This window comes from Peromyscus leucopus, chromosome 16_21, assembly GCF_004664715.2.
Source record: "Peromyscus leucopus breed LL Stock chromosome 16_21, UCI_PerLeu_2.1, whole genome shotgun sequence".
Lineage (NCBI taxonomy): Eukaryota > Metazoa > Chordata > Mammalia > Rodentia > Cricetidae > Peromyscus > Peromyscus leucopus.
In genome coordinates, this window is record NC_051084.1 from 34,539,072 (window position 1) to 34,563,282 (window position 24,211).

The 24,211-nt window shown below is 52.8% G+C and overlaps 1 protein-coding gene across 1 annotated transcript; it reads left to right on the top strand.

Annotated features, from left to right (window-relative positions):
- Nucleotides 1-2,939: 2,939 nt before the first annotated feature.
- On the top strand, nt 2,940-18,303 carry LOC114708885 (dnaJ homolog subfamily B member 12-like). Its single transcript, XM_028892434.2, has 5 exons — nt 2,940-3,182; nt 14,889-15,069; nt 16,050-16,195; nt 17,697-17,882; nt 17,957-18,303. The coding sequence occupies exons 1-5, from the start codon at nt 3,050-3,052 to the stop codon at nt 18,301-18,303; spliced, it is 993 nt and encodes a 330-aa protein (XP_028748267.2). The 5' UTR covers nt 2,940-3,049.
- The last annotated feature ends 5,908 nt before the right edge of the window (nt 18,304-24,211 follow it).

Genomic DNA, 24,211 nt, shown 5'->3' on the forward strand with positions numbered 1-24,211 from the left:
GTGCCCCCAGATCCCACATCTTATTGTTTCCTCTTACAAAATGCTATAATATATTCATTGCTACAATATCATTGTATAATAATTTATACAATGTTAAAACAACACAGAACCCCTCAGGAACTCACTTGAAACAATTCCATCACATAATGCCATCACTTCTCAGTCCTTATATTGCTTGGCCTCAACATAGTTTGATGGTTTGGACCCTTCCTTTCTCCCATGCAAACACCCACATCACTTGGCCTCTGAGTAAACGCATCCTTTGAGTAACGCATTTCCTTCCCTCACAACATGCTTCAGTACCTTCCCTTGGAGTGTAAATACCTGGTGATGGAGGGCTCAGTAATCCAACTCCCCTCTCCTCGGCGCTCACATCTTGCTGTAGTTAGTCCCATAGCTTGCTTTAAAAAGCATCTGTGTCCAAGCCAGGCAGTGGTGGTGCACGCCTTTAATCCCAGGCAGACTGATCTCTGTGAGTTCGAGGCCAGCCTGGTCTACAAACCGAGTTCCAGGACAGCCAAAGCTGTCTTGGAAACCTTGTCTCAAAAATCCAAACCAAAACCAAAACCAAAAAGCAAAAAGCATTTACATCCATTTCCAAAATTAGGTTTCCAGTTTCTTACCTTTTTTTTTTTTTTTTTTTTTTTTTTTGTGGGGAGGAGCAGCATTGCCAGGGTCATGCCAGGGTCATGCTAGGGTCATGGTAAGCCTGGTCACCACTGAATTCAACCCTCAGCCCTTAATCTTCCCTGTGCTCTTCACTTGCACAACCTCCTAATTGCCATTCACATCACCAAAACATCTGCCCTAAACCAAACATTTAATATTCTTTCTAGCCGGGCAGTGGTGGCACACGCCTTTAATCCCAGCACTCGGGAGGCAGAGCCAGGTGGATCTCTGTGAGTTTGAGGCCAGCCTGGTCTGCAGAGCGAGTTCCAGGACAGCAAGGGCTACACAGAGAAACCCTGTCTCGAAAAACCATTAATAATAATAATAATAACAATCTTCCTAACAAACTGCCCCTTTCATGGACTTCCCTATTTCTCCAGTTCAAGTACACAGTGAAGGGAGCAAGCAAAAGCACCTTGGCCTGAGTACTGCCATTTTGACTTCAGACTCCATTTTGCCTATAGGGTGGAATAAAGTTCAGGTTCCCAAACCCTAGGGTGACTGAGAACTTTCCAATGCCTGACGAACCTCCTCCCTAAACCATAGAAACAGTCGTTATACATCTTCAGTTCTCTAGAAACATGGTTGTTCCTAACAACAAAAGGAACAAGTGAGTCTGATTGGCTGGACTGAAAAGCATGTATTGTATGTCGGTTGATGATGGTGGAACACACAAGGAAAGTCCCTAATCTTTGATTTCTGATTGGTGTAAACTGTAACTGTAACTTGGCAACAAATGTGATTTTTGTGCTTATAAACTCCCGCTTCTGTGCCTGCTCAGGGCTGTCAGAAGAAACAAGGCTCCCGAGTTCCTGTCCTGCAGCCCTGTTTGATCAGTGACCCGCTTATGTGGCGAATTATTAAAATCTTTGGAACTCATAAGTGTTGTCTCTCTCCTTCCTTGTGGGGTGTTACGGGCTAGGTGTAACAACAGAAATTCTGTCTAATTATTCAGGCCAAGGATATTGTGATTGGCCAGAAGTTGTCTGTTTCTCTCACACTGAACATACATCCACTGCAGAAGCAAAACAAACAAAACTGTTTTCAAAATATATCCAGAATTTAGTCAGATGTGGAAAGCGGAAGGATCACTGCAAGTTTTAGGCCAGCCTGGTCTATCTACAGAACGAGTTCCAGTCCAGCCAAGGCTGCACAGTGAGACCTTGAGATATATATGTTATGTATATAATAAAGAATATATTAATATTATATATAATATATTCTTTATAGAATATAGAATATTAATATATTCTTTATTATATACATAACATTAATATATTAATATATTCTTTATTATATATAATATTAATATATTAATATATTAATATATTCATATATTCATATATATATAAAATAAAGAATCTTTAGCCAGGCAGGTGGTGGTGCGTGCCTTTAATCCCAGCACTCAGGAGGCAGAGGCAGCGAGTTCCAGGACTGTTACATAGAGAAACCTTGTCTCTAGAAAAAAAAAAACAAAAACAAAAACACAAAAAACCAAAATTTTAACTTTGATTGATTGGGCTTATTGTTGCAGTTTCTTGTCAAACCATAATGTAAGGGCTAAGACATAACCGGTGGATCTGGCCAAGTGGAAGTCATGGGCAACCTTCCCGAAGTTGCTGTCACTGGAGTGGGAGGTCCGGCTGAGCCGCATCCTGACTGGCTCCACTCGGTAGGGACTCCTGTAAGCTCCTCCTCCTCCTCCTCAATCCCCCAATTACTCCGCCACGAAAATCCCCATGCCGAGCCTTTACATTTCTGTCGTTTCTTCCACTCGAACCACCCTGCCTTCGGACAGTCACGTGTCCCTGTTCCTCCCGAATTCTGTAAAATGAACTTCTGATATAATGAAGCTATTTTAAATAGCAGCCCCTCCCCTCGATCTCCCTCTTTTTCGCTATTTTCCCTTCACTGTGTCACTAATCTGAATGGATCCGGACTTCTCTCCACTCACGAAAGCTCTGTGAGGACAGGGCTTTGTTCCGACACCACTGCCACATCCCACAAAGGCGTCTGACAAGCCGTGGGCATCCGGTTAACATCTCTTCCATTAACAACAGTCTGGGACTGGAACGCCCAAGGCTACTACCACCAAGACCCGGAGCGCGCACTCAACTTCAGGACTTGCGCTCTGGAGCTGCGGCGCGTTCCAGCGCCTCCTCTCCACCTCCTCTCCCCCATCCCCCGTTCGAACGCCCCTTTCTTAGGAGACATACGGTAGGGCTTCCGCCCGGGTTCAACCCTCACTCCAATCCCGGGAAGGAGGGGCGGAGGGTTATGTCATCCTTCCGCGCCGGCCTGCCCCGCGACGCGCCGGCGGCTGGCGCAGCCCTTCGCTCGCCCGGCCTCCCCCTCCCTGGTTCCGCGCTCGGGTTCCGCCATGGAATCCAACAAGGATGAAGCCGAGCGCTGTATCAGCATCGCCCTCAAGGCCATCCAAAGCAACCAGCCCGAGCGGGCGCTGCGCTTCCTGGAGAAGGCGCAGCGGCTGTACCCGACGCCACGAGTCAGCGGTGAGTGGGAGGCGCCGCAGGGACCGAGGGGTGGGGGGGACGACATTAGCACGGATGGGGGGAAACACGGGAACGGACCGACGGGAGCAGTTGGCGGAGGGGGGAGGGGTGGCGAGGCGCGGCTACGCCTGCGCACTGCCGCGCGCGGGCGCTGCCGGGATTCGTAGTCCCGCGGTCTCGCGCCCCGGTGGGCTGCTGGACCCCTGGGGGACCTCCGAGGGCCTGGCTCTCCGGCCTTCCCGGTGCTCGTGGAGCCCTCTGGTGTAGGAGGTTTCTGGGAAGGAGACGCGCTGGGAGACCAGGCGAGGAGAACTCCCGTGAAAGCGAAAGCGAACTACTTTTCCCAGGGGGCTGTTGGGTGGCCCAGGGCCAGTGGCCGGCCTGGGAAATATTATAGTTCAGGAAAATAAACATAACTATTCCAAGGGAGAATGGGTTCTAGAGAGGGAAGGAATTCCTAGAAAGACAGCTTCGGATCTTCATTGGTTCGAATCAGAGAACCCTTCGCGAAATAAGCCACTCCACCTGCGAGTACTCCTGCAGACGTCTCTTGAACGCCGAGTTTCGGGGTGGATGGGTTGTTGAAGATCCCAGGCTCAGCCTCCCGATCCCACCTTCGTCCCCCGACAGGCCTGGGTGGCGGGTCTTGTGGACTGCTACGGCTGCTGAGTACCAGGCAGGCAGCTCAATAACCTAGGGCTGAGATCTCCCAAACCAAGGAGGGAATAGTGAGCTTGTCTCTGCTACCCATCGCCTCACTTTACTTGGTAGTCTCTATTATTATTATTATTATTATTATTATTATTATTATTATTATTATTATTTTGTTTTTTTCGAGACGGGGTTCCTCTGTGTAACAGCTCAGGTTGTCCTGGAACACTCTTTGTAGACCAGACTGGCCTCGAACTCACAGAGATCCGCTTCCCTCTGCCTCCCGGGTGCTGGGATTAAAGGTGTGGGTCACCACCGCCCGGCTGTCCTCTCCTTTTTTTGTGTCTGTAATCTAAGCTCCCAAAGAAATGTAATACCGTCCGGAAGGAGAAAAACACAGGGTTTGTGCCAGCGGACTTAGTAAACTCTGACGTGTAGCAAATGCTCAGAGTTAAGAGACCCAGTCTCATCAAGATTGCTGCCATGTGACATGTCTTCTGAACTCGGGTTTCCTCATCTGCCAGGGAGCTGGAGCAGAAAATGTGTGTGCCAGGAATACCCATAGAGCTTTTCAGTGTAGAAAGTCCCTGCCCATCTGTTTGTCATGAAGACAGCGCCATCCTTACGTCTTCTGTAGATGAGAACTATCTCAGCAATAAAGGACTCAGTATGTCACAGCTAGGAACTGGAAAGCCCTGAGTTCCTTACACGTTTATTAAAATGACAGGAAGAGCCTGCCTCTCACCTTCCCTGCCCGCATGTGGAAATGGAGAAAGGAGGCCTGGCCGACCAGGAGGCCGAATTCCTGAACTTTCCTCCCTCCCGACTCTGCAGGTTGATCTTTGGCCTGTGCACCTCCTCTAGGAGAGGGTTTTGGTTGTATTTACCAGGACTGCTCCAGTCACTTGCTCAAGGCGCTCCCCTTCGGGATAATTCCGTCTCTATAAATGGGGAGCACGGTGGGGTGCGAACTGTCAGAATTCCATCTGATTGCAGCTAGGCGCTAAGGAGCAGTTAAGAAAGCTGACGAAATGGGGCCTGTGGGGCGTGGCAGAAGCCACCTGGGCTAGTTCAGGAACTTGGACAGGGTGTCCTTCCAGGGCTTGCTGTGAGTGTGTGTGTGTGTGTGTGTGTGTGTGTGTGTGTGTGTGTGTAAGTGTGGTCTGTTTTCACTCACTCTTGTGGAGGTCGGAAATAACTGGTTGAAGTCAGAGTCACTTGTGTCCTTCCATCTGTGGGTCCCAGGGAGCAGACGTGGGTAGTTGGGGTTGGCATTAGTTACCTTCACTTCTGAGCCATCTCACAGGCCCACCTGTTGGACATTTGGGGTGTCTTTGCTGGATAGAATATATGCCTCGTGTGTATAAACCAACAGCAGCCTTGCACTGAACTGACAAGAATGTAAGGCGAATTTGGGCCTGGGCTAGGGAAATGTTGATTAAAAAATATCAGGTGGCTGTCTACACTGAACATTGTGGATAGGAGTTCGTTCCGGGTCTTCATCCAGTGCCACAGGTCATTACAGGTGTGATGGCCCATGCCTGTGACCCCTGAGCTTAGGAGGCTGAGGCAGAGAATTCCCTCAAGTGTGAGGTCAGCTGGGCTACATAGCAAGACCTTGTCTTTTTTTAAAAAAAAAAAAAGGTAGCCGATGTTGAGAACCTATTTTGTTTGGCCTGCAAAGTTCACTCCTTGATGCCAAGTGGTTCGGCAGGATTGGCAAGATCCGAAAGGAAGCAAACTTCCAGGGAAAAAGGACTGCAAGGCAGGTGATAACCGTGATTTAACAGAAAAATAGGCACACTTGTTTAGATGCTGAGGACTTAAGGGTAGTTATGAAAATTCCAGTCCCGACCACTTGTGAGTTCACAGTTTTGGGGGGGAAGGGAGGGTGTGGAGGATAATCTTCCGACCATTACATTATAAGCTATTGGGAGCACTGTAATGAGGGCACACAAATAATGTTATCTCATAGAGGGAAGGCCTAGAGGCTGTAAGAAATGAAGCAACAATCATAGCCGGGCGGTGGTGGTGCAAGCCTTTAATCCCAGTACTCGGGAGGCAGAGGCCGGTGGATCTGAGTTGTAGTCAAGGCCAGCCTGGTCTACAGAGTGAGTTCCAGGATAGCCAGGGCTGCAAAGAGAAACCCTGTCTTGAAGGGGAAAAGAAAAAAGAAAGAAAGAAAGAAATTAGGTAACATTCAAGCTTCATTCTGTTGGAAGGGACAGGAAAGGCATTCTGGGAGAAGACCTCGAGGCTGGAAGTTTGAAAAGATTTGGGCAGGGATTTATGTATAGGGAGATTTAGAGGCAAGTGAAGTGGGGTTTATATAGAGGATTCAAGTTAAAAAGTGTAATGGGGCCGGGCAGCGGTGGTGGCACACGCCTTTAATCCCAGCACTTGGGAGGCAGAGCCAGGTGGATCTCTGTTAGCATAGGCTATGTAGCCAGTTGGAGTTCACAGTTAGCCTGGGCTAGAAGAAATGAACAGGGGGAGGAATAATTTTCTTAAAGAAAACAGCATGAGGCCAGGTCTGGCAGTGCATGCCTATATTGAGAAGGTTGAGGCAGTAGATTGTTTGAGGCTGGACTATATCATAGTGAGACTCTCAAAACAAAACAAAAACAGTGAGCCAGAAAAGGGGAAGGAGAGAGAGAGGGAGGGAGGGAGGGAGAGAGAGAGAGAGAAGCCTAAAAGGTTGATGAGAAGGTCGGTGGCCCCGAATAGGTTAGGGCAGGATGACATCAGGAGTGATGCAGAAATGAAGAGCCATCGTGTGATGATGATGGACAAGATGGATGGATCAGCGCTGGGGAATTGGGGTCCACTTTTGTGACCCGAAAAGGCCCAAGCTAAAAGAAACTAGATGGGAAGAAGTGGGCAGAATGGGAAGGGCCTGTGGAACATTCTTGGGGAGCCACCAGCCCAGGAGGAAGCCCCAGGTCCCAGCTGACAGGCTGTTGTCACCGGTTTGTTGACCCGCCTTGGAAATGAGCACAGCTGAGGTCACTGTGGGAAAGCGGGGACCACGGAGAAGCCGTCGCCTGGTAGACAGCCGTGTACCACACCTGCCCTTAGCCGGGAGAGTGGGACAGAGAAGCAAAAGGACAGAGCCCTGGCAGGGGATGGAGGCTGTCGCCATGAGCCATGGAGTTGTCTGGTGCTGCAGAGGCCATGGGAGAAAGGGACGAGTCGAAGGTTAGACGGGAAAGGGTGGAGGGCCGAAGTAGAGGCGTTGGTCCGCGAGAGGTAAAGGGGGTGTGTGTGTGTGTGTGTGTGTGTGTGTGTGTGTGTGTGTGTGTGTGTGTGAAGGGAGGGGTCGGCTAAGGGGCTCAAACAAGAGTTGAAGACTCAGTGTTAGCTTTCACCATGGAAAGGAGGAGAGAGGCTTGCAGCTCCTGGGGGGGGGGGGGGGGGTGGGCAGGGCAGGGACACCAAGGGACACCACGACCTGACGGCCGCACTGTGGGACAGGAACAGGACTGCTGGGAGCCACAGCAGAACTGACGCAGTCATTGTCTTTTTCTGGGAGTTTCTTTTTTAAAAAGGGTCTCATTCAAAAGCCTTCCCCGGAACTCTCTCTGTAGACCAGGCTGACCTGAAACTCACAGAGATCCACCTGCCTCTGTCTCCCTGCCTCTGCCTCCGGAGTGCTGGGATTAAAGGCGTGCGCTACCGTGTCCAACTTTTTTTCTAGGATGCTCTGTCCAGCGTCTGTCAACCTGCTGGTCACTGGCTTCACCTGATACTTAGTGAAAGAACTGGGCATGGTGGGGACATGGTGGCATACATCTGTAAACGCAGCACTTGGGCAGCAGACAAGGGAACAAGAGGATCTCACATTCCAGGTCAGCTTGGACTACATAGTGAGAACCTGTCTCAAAGAAAATAAAAGATAGCAAATTTTGCAACGAGGGCTTGAGAATATAATCAGACCTCAGTTTCCCTAGCAAAGAGAGAGTTGTTGGCTGGATGAGGTACCTGCAGCTCATATTACCCATGCTTCTGTGAAGTGGTTCACTGGGGTCTGGGCAGAGTCAGAAAGGTCACCTTGGCAAGGCCATGGTAGAAGAGGGGACCCTTGGTTCCCAAGGGATTAGGGCCTTCAGGATCAGTGGGAGAAAGAATTCTAATACCGGTAAGATGCAGAGTGGAGCTGTCCATTTGGGTCAGTCCACCTTTGTGATTCCCCAGTCCTTCCGTTCTCTGTATTTTATTGAATTCTATTTGCTCCTCCAAGCATCCAGGGACAGGGGTCAAGTCTACACTGAGGAATTAGCTTTGGTGGCAGCTGCATGCCTTCTCTGTCTCTGTCCCCAACCTGAGCTCTTTCCTTGACTCACTCTGAGTGCCCGGCACTCAGCTACTTGCCTAACAATGAAAGCGGCCGGAACAGGTCACTGTGACAGTTGCCAGCCACATGCTAAGCCCTGTCCACCTTCTCACACAGCTCTTAGGAGGGAAATGCCTAGAGAAGCTGGGTTCATTTATCCAGGAGGACCCTGCTTGCAAGAGGTCTTGGCTGGGTCTCCGCCAGTGTGGAGCCAGACCTTGGCGTGGGGAAGGGCAAGAGGTCTTGGCAGCTGTAAATCTTCCACTAGTGCCTCAGTTGCCCTTTTTCTTAGTCATTTCTCACCTTATTGTTTGTTTTGGGTTTTGTTTTAGAGACAGGGCCTTTCTATGTAGCCCTGGCTGTCCTGGAACTTGCTTTGTAGGCCAGGCTAGACTCAAACGCTAATGAAGATCCGCCTGCCTCTGCCTGCCCAGTGCTACAATTAAAGGTGTGAGCCACCATACTAGGCTCTTGTTTGATTGGTTTTTAACCTTTTTTTTTTTTTTCCTTTCAAGAAACTAATGTTGAAACACTAGCTTCTCACGGTGGTGCCCAGGCTGGTTTAAAACCCCTGGACGTTAGCAGTCTCCATGCCTCACATCCCAAGTAGCAGACCATGGTTCACACCTCCGTGGTTCACTGATCGAGACTCACGCAAAGCTGAGGTTAACCTTAAGCTGGCCTGGTACTTAACTCTTCTGTGTCTTGCACATTGTCTATCGGCCACTGAGTCACAGGGGCTGTATTGATGAGTCGGATGAGACTGTCACAGGCTGCAGGCCTGTTGGAGGCATTCAGACCAGTGGAGAGGCCAGCAGCCAGAAGCCTTGTGTTTTCAGCTCTATCTGGAGCCTTCTGGATGATGCCACGTATATGTGTGTGTGTGTGTGTGTGTGTGTGTGTGTGTGTGTGTGTGTGTGTGTGTGTGTGTGTATCCACTCCCCCTTTGGTTCTGCAGTGTAGGGAAATGAGAGTGACTGACCAGTGGAACCGCCTAGAAAGCTTCCAGAGTCTTTGCTGAGGAGGTACTTATGCAGCGGTGTTGATTGGATCAACAGTGGCGTTGCCCCCCGGGACGTGCATGCGTGCATGGCAAGCTGAGCCTGGACCACAGACAGCTTCCAAAGAGATGAAAACAGGCAGTGTGGTTCAGAGCCCCAGGGAACCAGCTCCTCCCTCTGCCTTCGGGACCAGCCCTACCTCGTCTGTTGCTCTCTTGCTTTGCCTCCATGGCTGCCTGGTGTCTCATGGCACTGCCCTTGGCCCGAGTCACTCTAGCCGTCCCCAACCCACGGCTTTCCTCCCCTCCCCAGGCAGCTGCTCCCCTGGCCAGTTGGTCACCCAGGTTGTGATAATTTGACGCCTTGCCAGTCTCCAAACCACGGGCGCATGTTTTCTTATTTCTTCCTGATGCCATCACCCTGAGGAAACCGAGGTGCCAGTAAGTGTCACGGATCAGCCAGGATCATAGTGCTGTGCTAGTAAGGGGCAGAGCTGCCAATTGCATCTGGCCTCTGTGAACCTAACATCTGGAGTTCCTCCCTTCACGGACCCAGCCGGGGATAGCCACGGAGCGGAGACCTGTGCGCCTCTGCCATAGCGCCTTCTCCCTAGGGGAGTGGCAGCGGGTGATGCCCCCTCCCTTCGGAGGCTGTTGTCGTGATGAAGTGAGCCAATGTTTATAGACCGTGTGCTGGTGCCTGCCTCACACACTGAACTCTCGGTGACAGAAACGACCGTTACCAATCAGCTGCGCTGGCGCACACCTGCGGCCGCAGCATTTGGGAGGCTCGCAGTCTGGGGGCCAGCCTCGACTATAGAGCAGGGGACTGCCTCCAAAACAGGAAAGGGAAAAAGATGGTGGCTAGTAATAATGTTTGTGTGGGACAGGGTGCTACCCTGTGGCCCAAACTCTCTGTGTAGCCCAGGCTGGCCTCCAATTCAAAGTCCTCCTGCCTCGGCATCCAGGAGCTAGGATTTTAGCTAGGTGGTGGTGGTGGTGGTGGTGGTGGTACATGCCTTTAATCCCAGCACTTGGGAGGCATTGGGAGGCAAAGGCAGATCTCTTAGTTCAAGGCCAGCCTGGTTTACAGAGCAAGTTCCAAGACAGTCAGGGCTACGCAGAGGAAACCCTGTCTCAAAAACCAAGGGAGTGTGTGTGTGTGTGTGTGTGTGTGTGTGTGTGTGTGTGTGTGTGTGTCTCTGTCTGTCTGTCTCCAGGGGGAAGGGCTAGGATTACAGGGGTGCACCACTATACCCAGCTACTAACACTTCTCCAAGTATTCCCTGGAGCTGAGTCAAAGCCTCCGCTCCCTATGTGCCATAAACTCTGCTGGCAGCTGCTGTTTGAATTGCCTAATCCTAGGGAGATGGAGCAAGTTTCCTGCACCGAGCCAGCCATGGCTGGGGTGCCATGGTCCGCCAGAACCCAGTGCTCAGGTCCCAGCGAGCCTTGGGTGTGAGCGAGGCGAACAGGCGTACGCTGAGGCTGGCCCTCAGTGCGGAGCTGTGACTCCTGAGACCAGGAAGAACTCTGATCTGAGTTGCGCCATGGTTCTTCCCAGCCCACAGGTGCCCTGGGTCCCAACAAGGATGCAGGTACATGTTCTTCCAGGGGCCTGACAAGAGCTGTGGAATTCTAGCCCGGACACTGCAGCCTCTTATGACTCGGCATTGGCTAGGGTTTGGGGATGCTGAGTCAGAAGGAACCAAAAGCTTGGATTTGAATCACCGTGATCCCGTTTTAGGGTGACATCTCATGTAGGTGCCAATGAAGTAGATGATTTGACATGGCCAGCTGTTCAAAAAGTATACCAATAGGGCTGGAGAGATGATGTAGCAGTTAAGAGCATTGGCTGCTCTTGGAAGGACCCAGGTTCAGTTCCCAGCACCACATGGTGGCTCACAACTCTCTGTAACTTCAGTCCCAGGGGATCTATGGACACCAGAAGACACGTGGTACTCAGACATATGTGCAGGCAAAACACCTTTACACATGAAATAAATATGTATAAGCAATAATAATTGGGGCTTGGTGTCACACACGTGTAGTCCCAGCACTCAGGAGGTGGAAACAGGAAGTTTATCCTCAACTACATAGAGAATTGGATGCTAGCCTGGCCTACATTAGACCCTTCCTAAATAAATAAATAAATAAAATATAATGTAGGGCTGAGGGAATTGCCACATGGTGAACATTTGCTTGGCGTGGTCACTGTCCCGGTTTCAGTCCCTAGGACCACAAAGAAACCCAACAGGAGAAACCTGCACAGGGATTTTCCTGAGTCCCCAGCTCTGGTCTCCTGGGACAGACTTAGTCCCCCCCATTCCTCATCACTGCTAAGCAAAGGCTCCAAGAATTGGACGTCCCAGCCAGCCCCACTGAATCAGACAGGCTGCTGACACCCACCCCCCACCCACCCCGGCAGAAGACTGTCCTCTGTACCCAGCGGAGGATGTCTCTTGAGCATACTGCTTTGTACTTAAAGAATCTGAAGGGTCAGAGTGAAGAACAGGCTTAGCAGTTAAGAGCACTGGCTGAGTAAACCTCTAATCCCAGAACGCAGGAGGCAGAGGCAAGCAGATCTCTGTGAGTTCAAGGCCAGCCTGGTCTACAAAGCAAGGACCCGAGTTTGATCACCAGCACCCACATGGCTCACAACATTCTGCAACTCCAGTTTCAGGGCTTCTGACCCCCTCGTCTGTCCTCTCTAGACTCCAGGCATGCATGCATGCGGTACACAGGCATCTGTGGAGTAAAGCACCAATACACACACACAAAATTAGAATTAAAGGAAAGAGTGCCCTGGGGTGTTGCTCTTTGGCGGAGCGCTTGCTCAGCATACGTGAGGCCCAGGTTTGGCCCCCAGTGCTGCAAATAATAAAGTTCATTTGAAATGGATCCAAGGGAGGCAGCCCGTGCCTTCAGTCTCTTGGTAGGCAGAAACGGAGGATCAGGTTGTTCAAGGTGATCCTTAGTGATATAGGGAGTTCAAGGTCAGCCTGGACTACAAAAAATGTCCAAAACATAAAATCACCTATGCCCTATATTTCTACACTTAAAAGGGGTTAAGATTGAGAACTAAGCTGGGCGGTGATGGCGCACGCCTTTAATCCCAGCACTCGGGAGGCAGAACCAGGCGGATCTCTGAGTTCGAGGCCAGCCTGGGCTACCAAGTGAGTTCCAGGAAAGGCGCAAAGCTACACAGAGAAACCCTGTCTCGAAAAAAAACCACAAAAAATTAAAAATAAAAATAAATAAATAAAAAAGATTGAGAACTAGAAGATAAGTACTAAATCTGAGATGCTGAACACATGAGAATGAGGATTTACGTTGGGTATGGTGGTGTACACCTTTAATCCCAGCACTAAGGAGGCAGAGGCAGGTGGATCTCTGTAAATTTGAGGCCAGCCTGGTCTACAGAGTGAGTTCCAGGACAGCCAGGGCTACTCAGAGAAACCGGGGGGTGAGGGGGGGAGGCAAAAACAAAAAGCAAAAAGATTGAGGACCTGAATCCAGACCCCCCAGCAACTAACAAAACCCAGGCTGAGTTGTACACACCTGTGACCCCAGCACTGGAGTGGAGACAGGAGGATGGGGGTTGGGGAGTCCCCTGTCCAGCTAGTTAGCCAAGTCAGCAAGCCCCAGGTTCAGTGAGAAACCCTGTCTCAAAAATTAGCGAGGAAGATGTCCCCGGTGACTCTGGCCTACACACACAAAAGGGTTAAGATGGTGGGTTTTCTGTTTTTACCACAATGAAGGAAAAACTACTGTTTTCAACTAAAAGGAAATACTACTATTAAATCTAAACTAGGAATATTAAACAGTTTATAATTCTGATGCACTGTGTTAGTAAGCAGATATTTAAACTAGGAAACAGTAAAATTAACATGAACTTGGACTTAGTGTTAGCTTGGCATTAATGATATCCACTTAATAGTAAAGCATTTTCAAGAGCCCGTATAAACATAGAGAACACAGCGGGAGTGGTGCTGAGGACAGAGAGTCTCCAGAGTGGGATGCCGTGCTGAGGGGGTGTGCAGGTCTGAGTTGGATCCGTAGAAGAATGATTCAGAAAAGCGTGGTAAAGCAATCAAGTGCATTGAAAGAGATACCAAGGAAGCATCAAGCTTGGCATGGCGGTGCTCACCTGTAATCCAGCCCTTGGGAAGCTGAGGCAGGAGGATGGTGAATTTGAGACCAGCCTGGACTGCCTAGCGAGACCCTGTCCAAAGGTCAGCAGAAGGAAAAGTAACTGAATTGTCGGTCAAATAGTGCTGGGTTCATTAGTCAGACACAATGTGCTCTTCTTTGGGGTGTATTTCTTTATGTAAGACAGGGTTTATGTGTATCTCCGCCTGGCTGGAAGCCATCGAGTACTGGGGTCAGAAGCTTGTGCTCCCATGCCCCACTGTACACTTGGCTCTCCTCTCTCCTCCTCCTCTTCTGTCTGTCTCTCTCTCATTCTCTCTTTCTCTGTGTGTATGTGATTTGCGTGAGGACTTGAGAGGGCAGTCTGGAGGAGTTGGTCCTCCTCCCGTTTGGGCCCTGGGGGTCAGCTCTGGTCCTTCGTCTTGGCTGCAGGCTCATTTTCCTGCCAAGCGGATCTCGCCCAGGCCTCTTGTTGTTTGAGGGTGTGGATGTGGGGTTTTCTTTGGATTGTTGTTTGTTTTAGTGGAGTCTCACTGTGTGGGCCTGGCTGGCCTGGAACTCACCATGTTCACCAGGCTAGCCTTAAACTCAGAGACCCCCTTGCCTCTTCCTTTGCCTCAGAATGCTGGAATTAAAGGCGTACACCACCACACCCAGCTCCTCTTTGTTGTTGGTTTTTTGAGGCAGGATCTCTCGCGCACCCAGACTGGCCTCCGACTCCCAGTGTAGTTGAGGGTCCGGAGAGCCAGGTCTTGAGAACTGGGGTTAAGGTGTGTGCCACCATGATCGTGTATGTCGTAGTGCTGGGTCTTTGGGTCTAGTAGCAAACACTGTGCCGACCAACAAGTGTTTCTCTGTACAACTTACTAAGAAAGAAAGTGAATGCATACATAAACAGAAGATCTGAAAATAAGGAAGGTAATTACTTTAGTTCCATGAATCACGTGGATCTGTTAATAAAATTAACATTGCTGGGGAGGCAGAGCCAGGTGGATCTCTGTGAGTTCGAGGCCAGCCTGGTCTCCAAAGCGAGTTCCAGGAAAGGCTCAAAGCTACACAGAGAGCCGGGCGGTGGTGGCACACGCCTTTAATCCCAGCACTCGGGAGGCAGAGCCAGGAGGATCTCTGTGAGTTCGAGGCCAGCCTGGGCTACCAAGTGAGTTCCAGGAAAGGCGCAAAGCTACACAGAGAAACCCTGTCTCGAAAAACCAAAAAAAAAAAAGAAAAAAAAAAAAGCCGGGCGGTGGTGGCACATGCCTTTAATCCCAGCACTCGGGAGGCAGAGCCAGGCGGATCTTTGTGAGTTCGAGGCCAGCCTGGGCTACCAAGTGAGTCCCAGGAAAGGTGCAAAGCTACACAGAGAAACCCTGTCTCAAAAAAAAAAAATTAACATTGCTAATATTTTTAAATCTGTAATATTCCTATTCCTGAGAACTGGGGCTCCTAAAAGAACAGGCCCAAGACAGATCCAGTGGCCCTGTTGGGAGGGTGGTGAGTGGACGCAGGGGTTGGCCTCGACAGACAGACAGACCTGCCAAGTGACCCTGGGTGGCTTCTTTTTTCTTCACAGCTCTGATCGAGTCCCTCAACCAAAAACCACAGTCTGCCGGCGATCAACCCCAACCCACAGACACATCTCGCACCACCCACAGGAAGGCAGGCGGGACGGAAACCCCCTCAGCCAACGGCGAGGCAGGAGGAGGAGAGAGCGCCAAGGGATACACCTCAGAGCAAGTGGCGGCCGTGAAAAGGTAGAGGCCATGGGGTGGGGTGGGGGGGACTGGGGAGGGCCAGGGAAGCCTTCCTCACTTCATCCTGTGGCCTGGAAGAGGTGGGAGCCAAGGCCTCACTGCCCGCCCACCACCACAGCCGCTGACAGTCCAGACTGGAGACGTTGCTGGTCAATGCCTTCCTGGCCACCAGCCCTAAGCCTCCCACAGTCTGTTTGCCACACAAAGACACCGCCATCTTGCCCTCCAGATTCTACCCCCAACCCTACCCCTAACAAAGGCCTTTTTAGACCAGAGCCTGTGGGCAGGAGGCAGAGGCAGAGTTGTGTCCCTAAGGCGGGCAGAGTGAAGCTCTCTCAGGCCTGACACCACCAGCCAGGACCACTCAGGACTAGGCCCTCCCAACCCTCCTTTCTCCCACCAGCTGGCCTCAGAATCCTTCTGAGGTCAAGTGCACACCTCCTGGCAGGCAAGCTGAGTATGAGTAAGTGTGACCAAGTGGTTTGTCAAAACCAGGCACAGTTCCAACCACATGCGCCCACTAGCTGTAGCCGATAGAAGCAGACCCCAGGGCCTGGGAAGGCCTCGAGGGCGCCAACCAGTGTGGGCCCTCCACGGGCGCAGAAAGGGAGGTATGTCGCAACAGGAGGGCATTTCTTCAGGGTCCTGTGCTTGGGGTGAGCAGATGCCTGCCATCGCCGTCAGCAGGATGCACCTGCCCCTGCCTCACAGACACTCAAGGTCCTTCCAAGGCAGCTTCCCGCAAGGGAGCCAAAGACAGCAGCGGCCCCTGTGAAAGCCTAACCTTGTGTTCACGGTGTTTCCAGCAGGCCCTGCCCAGTCCCCCAAGCCAAGGAGCTCCCTGCGGTCCCCTCGCCCCTCCAGGCAGACAGCTGACCCAGCTCTGGTCCTCCCCGCACCTGCCCTGAGCCGTGTGTCACACACTGCCTGTCCCCACACCTCACCTCAGGCACCCTGTCACGCCCTTGTCCCTGTTCCAGGGTCAAGCAGTGTAAAGATTACTACGAGATCCTTGGGGTGAGCAGGGGTGCCTCAGAGGAGGACCTGAAGAAGGCCTACCGCAAACTGGCCCTCAAGTTCCATCCAGACAAGAACCATGCCCCTGGCGCCACTGAAGCTTTCAAAGGTAAGCCGGCCCTGGGGTGTGGGGGCTTTGTTTTAGTTTGCTTGGTTCTCTTGCTACCGTAGACTGGGCTGGCCTGGAACTCACAGAGATCCCTCTGCCTCTGCCTCCGAAGTGCTGGGATTATAGGTGTGTGCCACCGTGTCCAGGCATTCTGGTTGTTTTATGTCCTGTCTCAGAATACAGGGCCAAGGCAGCTCTCCCCAGATGTGGGGGCAGGAGAAGGTAATCTCAGGTGTAGCACTCCCTGAGAAGGTTCCAGCAGCCTCCTCTAGCTGTATAGACTGCACTCTCACACAGGCCAGCCCTGCCTTCCCTTCATTTTCCGGGTTCCAGGAAGAGTTTGGATGGCTTCTCCAGAGTCACACAGCACCTGGGGCAGGAGCAGAGTCCTGACTCACACACACATCGGGCAGCAGTGCCCCTGTGCTGAGAACCCCGAAATGGAGGGCTTCCTCAGGACACTTGTCAGGGTCAGCCTCCCACCACTGCCCCAGACCTGCACGGGGACAGAGCGTCTTCTGACTCCAGAGCCTGTTAGTGGTTTGGGGAATGGGTGTCGCCTCTGGCCCAAACCATAAGGCATCCTTTATGCATTCAGATTGTCCTCTTCCCTCCTCTCTGGCACTCATGTGCACCGCCTCCATACCAGCCCTGTGCCGCGGGGCCTTGCATTTCCTTGGTCCCTGGGTACCGTTCCCCTGGGGGGTCGGGGGGTGAGGACTGTGAGCCTTGTTGTGCGGTACTGGGTCAGAGCAGCAGTCGGGTGGGAAGCCTGTGACAGTGATGCGACCTCGTCAGATGGGAAAGGAGGGTTCTGTCCTCCTTCCCAGGGCTCCCTGCTCTGAAACAACAAGCCTGTAACCCACTGCTGTGAGTGGGGGGAGCGGAGGGGAGCAGGGCCCTGGGAGGCGCTGGCCTGCGCTGGGAGCTCTGGTGAGGAGGGCCCAGGGCCAAGCAGAAAACAGCAGCTGGGCCCTGGGCCCTGGGGAGAGCGGACTCATCCTGGCCGCACACCCAGACACACAGGAGTCTCCACCAGGAACCAGGGGGTTTTCCCGTGCTGGCAGTGTCTGCTGCTCCCCTTACAATGCCGGGGCCCCCCGGCGTCCATTGTTTGGAGTCACACCGTGACTGCAGGATTGTACTGCCCTATCTCAGGCACCCCACGGATGAGAATGTGCACTGTAAAAGATCTTGAACAGGACACACCTGAAGCAGGTGTGTAGGCTCATGCCTGCTACCCCAGCGTAGAGACAAGAGGATAAAGCATTGGAGGGCACCCTGGGCTATTTAGCGAGCCTGAGTGTTGATGCTCCCCGCAGCCCAGACTGCAGACGAGGCTGCTCCTGATCACCTGCTCCCCAGCGCTTGCTCAACAAGCAAATTGTCTCTGCCCCCAAGTCCCCCATTCCCCTGAGACCCGAAGGAAGCAAGCTCTGGGCTATACTGGGGCCCCACCTGCACCCAGCCTTCTAAAGCCTCATCTTTCCCCCCCTTCCAGCCATCGGCACAGCCTACGCCGTCCTCAGCAACCCCGAGAAAAGGAAACAGTACGACCAGTTTGGTGACGACAAGAGCCAGGCCGCCCGGCACGGCCACAGCCACGGGGACTTCCACCGCGGCTTTGAGGCCGACATCTCCCCTGAAGACCTCTTCAACATGTTCTTTGGTGGCGGCTTTCCCTCCAGTAAGTCCACAGGCTGCTCCCCCGGCGGATGGGGTCTGAAAGCGTACCCCTGACTCGGTCCTTCCACGTTTCAGGTAACGTCCACGTCTACAGCAATGGCCGAATGCGATACACCTACCAGCAGAGGCAGGACCGCAGGGAGAACCAGGGTGATGTGAGTGACCGGGGGCTGAGTGACCCCCCGGGACCCCTGGGGGAAAGCCCCAGAGAAGAAGGAGTCCTGATCCACTTCAGACAAGGAGCCATCTTTGCTCCCTCCCGGTGCCATTCTGCTAAGGGACACCAGGGGGAGCCACACTCCATGTTGCTTAATACTTTGGCTTCTATCAGGGAGTATGAGACGAGGAAACTTCTCCACCTCCAGGCCGCTTCTAATAGGAATAATTTTTGTGGAGTCCATTTGTTCTTAAGGCTGAGGTAACGTTTCTTAGGCGAGGCAATTGGGAAGTTAAAGAAACAATCGACCGCACCGCAGAATGAGAAAAGGCCTGCGTGGGTACCCAGCCTTCTAGAAAGTGGAGTCGCGGGGTATAAAACTTTTATGAACATCTAGGCAGTGTTTCAGATGCACCGGGGATGCCACGGATCAGCCAGGCCACTGCGCTGGCGGAACCTCAGCAGGCTGCGCCGTTCGCAGCTAGTTGAAGAGCTCAGCATCCATTAGCAGGGGGTCACACACGCTTGATAGCATGCATCCCCATACTAGCTCCCCTCCAGTCACCTTCTCTTCTCCCGTCAACACACTCTCGGTACCCGCTCAAGTGCCACCTCCACAACAACCTGCGTTGGCTCACTCATCCCTCCGCCCTCGCCTCACACGGTCAGCCACCGGGGACCCGAGCAGATCACGCCTCCGTCAGTCCTCTTTCCCCCCAAAGTCCACCCCCCTGCACCCTTGCTGTGCTCCTCGTTCTCGCCCCCTCGCGCTATTAAACCTACCTTCCCTACCAAAACAAACTCCTCTCTGCCTCTAAACTCCTCTCCACTGCTGTTCCTCACCAACCTACTCTCTTTGATTCTGATCACACCCTCTCCTCCCCTTCACCTGCCAGGCGATAGGCCTGTTTCTGAGAACTCACACCGACCTATAGCCTACATCCTCCCCATCTCCCCCTCAACAACTCACTCTACCAGCACATTACTCCACCCCTGCACGCTCGCCTAACACTCGAGACCCTCTTGTTCTCGCGGCTGCTCCTTCTCTGCCTTCATCTCATTCCAGCTGACAGCCTCCGTCAGTGTTTCATCTGGTTACTCGTAGTCTGAGTTCACATTGCCTGGTACCTCGACACTTCTCGTCCCCACCAGTCTCTCACGGACGAGCCCTCCTCTTTCCTTCCTTTCCCTTGGAGGTCTGGCCCACCTGGGTCTACATACCATCCCACGAACATATGACAGCCTTGCTGAGTAGTGTTCCCTTGCCGCTGCCACACTTCTCCACAGCCCAGGGGTCCGCATAGTTAGCGGACAATGTGTCCAGCTGTGCCCTTGTGCCTGGCCCCGCCAAGGCATGCCCCACTCGAGGACCTCGTGGTGGGAAGACAGGTCAACCTGCGGTGGCTCAGTGTGGCGTGCTTCGCGCCCCTGCCCCCATACGTCGAGCTCACTCTGAGTTCTCATCACTCACGCCACTCACAGACCCCCTCCTCGCACACGACTCCCTGGCCGACGGACGCTTATATGCGACCCGACCCCTCGTCTCCCAGCTCTATTCCTAGCTCCTCAGTGGCCGTCCCCACCTCTCTCGCCTGCCTCCTCCCGTTACTCTCCCACTCCCCCTCACCCCTACTACGCTCATTCCCGAGCCCCCTCTCAGCTCCCATTCGACAACCTCCTTCCCCTTCTGTCGCGACCCATAACCTGGCTCTGACTTATGCATTTCCGCCCCACACCTCATTCTGACCACATACAAATGACTCTCTTCCACTCGTATGCCATTCGACAAGCCATCGGCTGCTTAAGGAAGGGCTCTCCTCCACCCCCAGATCTGCTCCCCGGCTCCACTCCCTCTGCCTCCGCGCTCGCGCACCTCTCTGACACACCTTGTGCTATATCTCGCCTACCCCCAATCCCTGACTCTCCTGTTCCCTCTCCCCCCCCCAAACTGGCGCCTCCTCCATATCCTTCATAACAAATCTACTGGAAGACTCGTCAGCTCTTGCGACCCTCTCTCTAACTCAAATCCCCTGCACACACGCTTTACAAACTCAAAAGCACTCTGGTTCGTCTCCTACACTACCATCACCTACGTATCTACCTCATCGTCTCCCCTACACCCCTCGACACCTCTTGTTAGTTGACACTCCTCCTCCCCCCATTACTACTACATCACTCATTGGTCTTACCTCCCCCTCACTACCTCTACTACTACGCCCACTCCCCCTCATCACACCTCGTCTCTCCCCCTACTCACCCCTCAATACCTCTCTCTCGTGACATTCTACCACCCTCTTCCTCCCTCCCCTCACTACACTGCCTCTCTCCTCCCTTCTACTACCTCTCTCGTCCCCCCATCCCTCTAACCTGCTCTCCTCCATCTTCCGCGCCCTCCTCGCTCGCCACCTACTCTTCATTCTCCCTCCCTCCACTTGCCTCCGCCTCACACCTCTCTCCCTCTGCCACTCTACTCCCCCGTCATCACACTCTTCTCCCTATCCCCTCACACTCTTCGTCTCTTTGTCCCCCTCTCTCCTTGTTGGAAGAACACAACGCCCTATCCTCAGCTGTCACAGTGTCTATTGTGGGGAGAGGGGGGACTTGGGTGATTGTGTTTGATTTTGTTTTTCTGGTTTATGTTTTTAAGGTTTTGTATTTATTATGGTTATATACTCTCAGTGTTCTCCTCGTCCTGCCCACTAGTCATGATTCTCCATTCATACCGAGTGGTTGTCGAGCCAACCATGTCGCATGTGTGTCTGGCATACTGAGCTGCAGACCTCTGAAGAGCATCCCTAGTATGACTTCTCTTATTAACTACCCTGAGCATCCTTCTGTTCTTAGCTCCCATTGTGTTGTTCGTGAAGGTATTTTCCGATAGAAGGCAGAGAGCTCTTCGCTGTGATTGCTGGCTCATGAATGGCCTATAACATCGCCAGCTCTCACGCTTGCTGTAGGAGGAGGTTCGTCTGCGAACTCAAAAGATTATCGCCCTGCCTTCTGGTTGCCCTCTGGTGCTAGGCAGGACTGTGTAAACTGTGCTCCTCCTGATAGCCAGACTCCTTGTCTCCATCTCATCTGGTCTGCACAGCACTGTGTTTTGGATTGGGGAGGACTAGGCGAGGTTGGATGTTTTTCTGTGGTACACGTGTCCATCGGGACCGCGTCTGGGGATTTCCGACAACCTTTTTAGAACCCTCCTCCCGTCTCTTGCACCCCAAGTATAGGGTATTAGATGGTGCCATCATGTCTTGTACTGCTTGCTTGCCCACATCAGTAAGAGGACTTAAAATGAAAAATTATTGTGTTAATGAGTTGATATTCTACTCTATGTCTTTCTGTTTGTTCCAAGAAATCAAGCCCTCCAAGGGACCTTGCTCTGTTGTCGAGCCATACTCCATACCACAGACTACACCCAACTTAAGTTTAGTCTGCTTTTGATCTCGTTAGCAGACCAAAATAATTAGTTTCTCCGTGATGGGCTCTCAAAACTCAATTTCATAGCGCTCCTGTGGAGCGTGGAAAGTCCTCTCCGCCAAGGCCTGCAGAGCGTGCGCCTTACTGACAGTTAGCCGCTTCCACCAACTGGTGGTGGTGGCACTGTCTTGTGAGTGACGGTCAATGACGACTGCTGTAGCCCCGCCCAGCTGGTTTCAGCCCTTATAGTCAATTTGCTCCTGTCGGAAAAGGCTGTCTGGCGATGAAGCGCGCTGCCTATCTTCCCCTTGGCTGCAGGAGGACCTTTGGCGAGGCACCAAGGGAATGTGGAGGTAGTCCAGCCATGGCCACCAGGTGCCCTTATTCGGGAGCTCTGACTGTTGGAGCGATGTCTTACCACTCTCGAGGGGTACGAAGCGAGGGCTCCTGGCAGCTGATGTCTCAGCATGGCTCGAGTGGTGTCATATGCTGGACGAGCATGCGGCAAGCTGTGCAATGCACCGGGTGCCTGCTACGTGGCCCAGCTCATCTGGTGTCCGCGCTCAGGCCCAGGCTCGCTAATGGCATTGCTCCAGAGCCCAACAACCAACTGCTCTGCTTAGGCCTGAGACTCGCTGTCGCCGTAGCCAGCACCCGACCTCGGCGTACGTCGTCAGGCAAGCTACGCACTGGGGATCTCAGAGATATACACAGCCACTGCAGGCTACCCTCTTCTCTTGCCTCCCCATGCCTGCACCGACCTAGGCATCGCATACTCCGCCTGAACCCCTTCACCCTACATTGCAGGGGTCCCAGACCTTGAGGCAGAGGATGGGTGACTGGAGGGGTCAGGAAAGTGCGAAGACACGTGTCTCTGTATGCGAGCCGACAGTCCCCCTGAGGAGACTTTATTGATGATCTGCAACTCTCACATTGGCTTCCACTGGATATAGCTACACCAAAGATTCTTACGGACCTCTCACTTCGGCCTCGTGTCCTGTTGGGCGGGCACTCCACGTAGACTGACGTGCTCGCACTCATTGTATATTGATACAGAACGTCCCTTCTCCACCTGTTAGACTAACCTGTAGAGTTGGGTCTCTGCTCTCTCACAGTCCTCTTGCTTTTATGTGAGACCCTCTGCATGTGGAGACAAAGGTATCTCAGTACGGCCAGGACGGAGCGGAGATTGCCTGGGTGCTGGCGCTTACAGTCCTTAGCTTCTACATGAGGAGAGCTGTGTGGCCTCGGTGGATTCCGTAAACAGTGTCGCCTTAGGGTGTCTCCTCGATTCTGGTGACACTGGAACCCCAAATCGCCGGACTCCAGCCATACTTGGGTAGAAGAGGAGTTTACTACTAGGGCATAATACCGGCAATTTGAGATCGTCCCTAAGCTCAAGATTGACGGTGGCATCGGCATTGTCTATTGAGTGTGAGGTACTCACGGAGCTCTACTAAGTACGAGCAGCTCTCCTTTGCTCCTTTGACCTGTTGGGATGGGCGGTGGGTTCCAACTTAGCTGTCTCGGTGACCCTCATAACGGGTAAGAGTGATCAGTCCTTGTAGTCGCTCCGTGATATGCAAGCATGTGATTCTCAGCGATTTTCATGCCCCCACTGCGGCAAGCCCCATATGTGGTGGGGCACGTTGAGACCCCCAGTAATTGATGATGTTCGATGGGGACATCTCCCAATCTCCGCTATGGGGCCCTGTTTCCGAGCCCCGACATGCATCATTCGTTGACGGACGCCTCACCCTAGTCTCCACTCAGCCCAGCAGGGGGGGGACACGACGTAATGTGGTTGCCATACTGCGGTTGCGCTTCCCGCGCACGGTGACAGCTCCGTAGCTAGTTGCCTGGAGCCTAGATAGACAACAAACAACCACCCCCTTCCGTCGGAGGCTACTCCCGTACTTAACACTCCCAGTTCTCTCCGTAAGTGGGCCTTTCTGTGGCTCGTGTCTGTTCGGTGAGAGGCCACCTAGGCCTGATCGCCAGTGGGCACTCCTCCTGATAGTGACCGTGCAGATCATTTGGTTACGACGCCTGTGGCAAGCTTCGTCACTAGGGACATCTGCGTTCTCTTATATTGCATGTTCTTCTAGTGCAGGTTGTAGGACATGAGCACTCACTCCCGTAGACTCATGTGGAGCACTGAACCACATCATAGTGATATACTGACTGTCTGTCCCATCAAGATACGTCTACGGATCAGGATGGCCCTCTTAGGGCCTTCCATGAGCTGTAGAGGTCATGGACTCTCGCTCGGCCTATACCTGTGTCTATGCAGAAGACCATACAACTTCACGACCTAGTCATCATCTCTCGGAAGAGGAGGTGTGTCCTCCCCATGTGCCCCACGCTCTCTCTCAGTCTCATGTCAGCACCTATGAAGCGCTAGGAGAGCCTCTTAAAGGCTGCCACGGACTGTATGCTTGATTGATAGCTGGGGAGTCGGCGGCTGGGGGCAGTACGGTGTGTGGAGACGACTGTGGTGGCAGTAGCTCGTGCCGCCTGCGTCGCCAAGACTATCTCATCTTATATAGGGGTAGCGCCGAGGCTGCCACCTCGTTTGACCAGTGGCCGATGTACTGGCACCGTCCATGCCGACTTCCTCGGGCGCCGTCTGCCCTATCTCACGTTTCTTGTCTCTGTGGGACATGCTCTGATGTCTCTAGAATGCCTCTCGCTCTCGTGTTCTGGGTCAGGTCCGGTGGGCCACGTCCACACAGCGAAGCCTTCCTCTGCCGTCT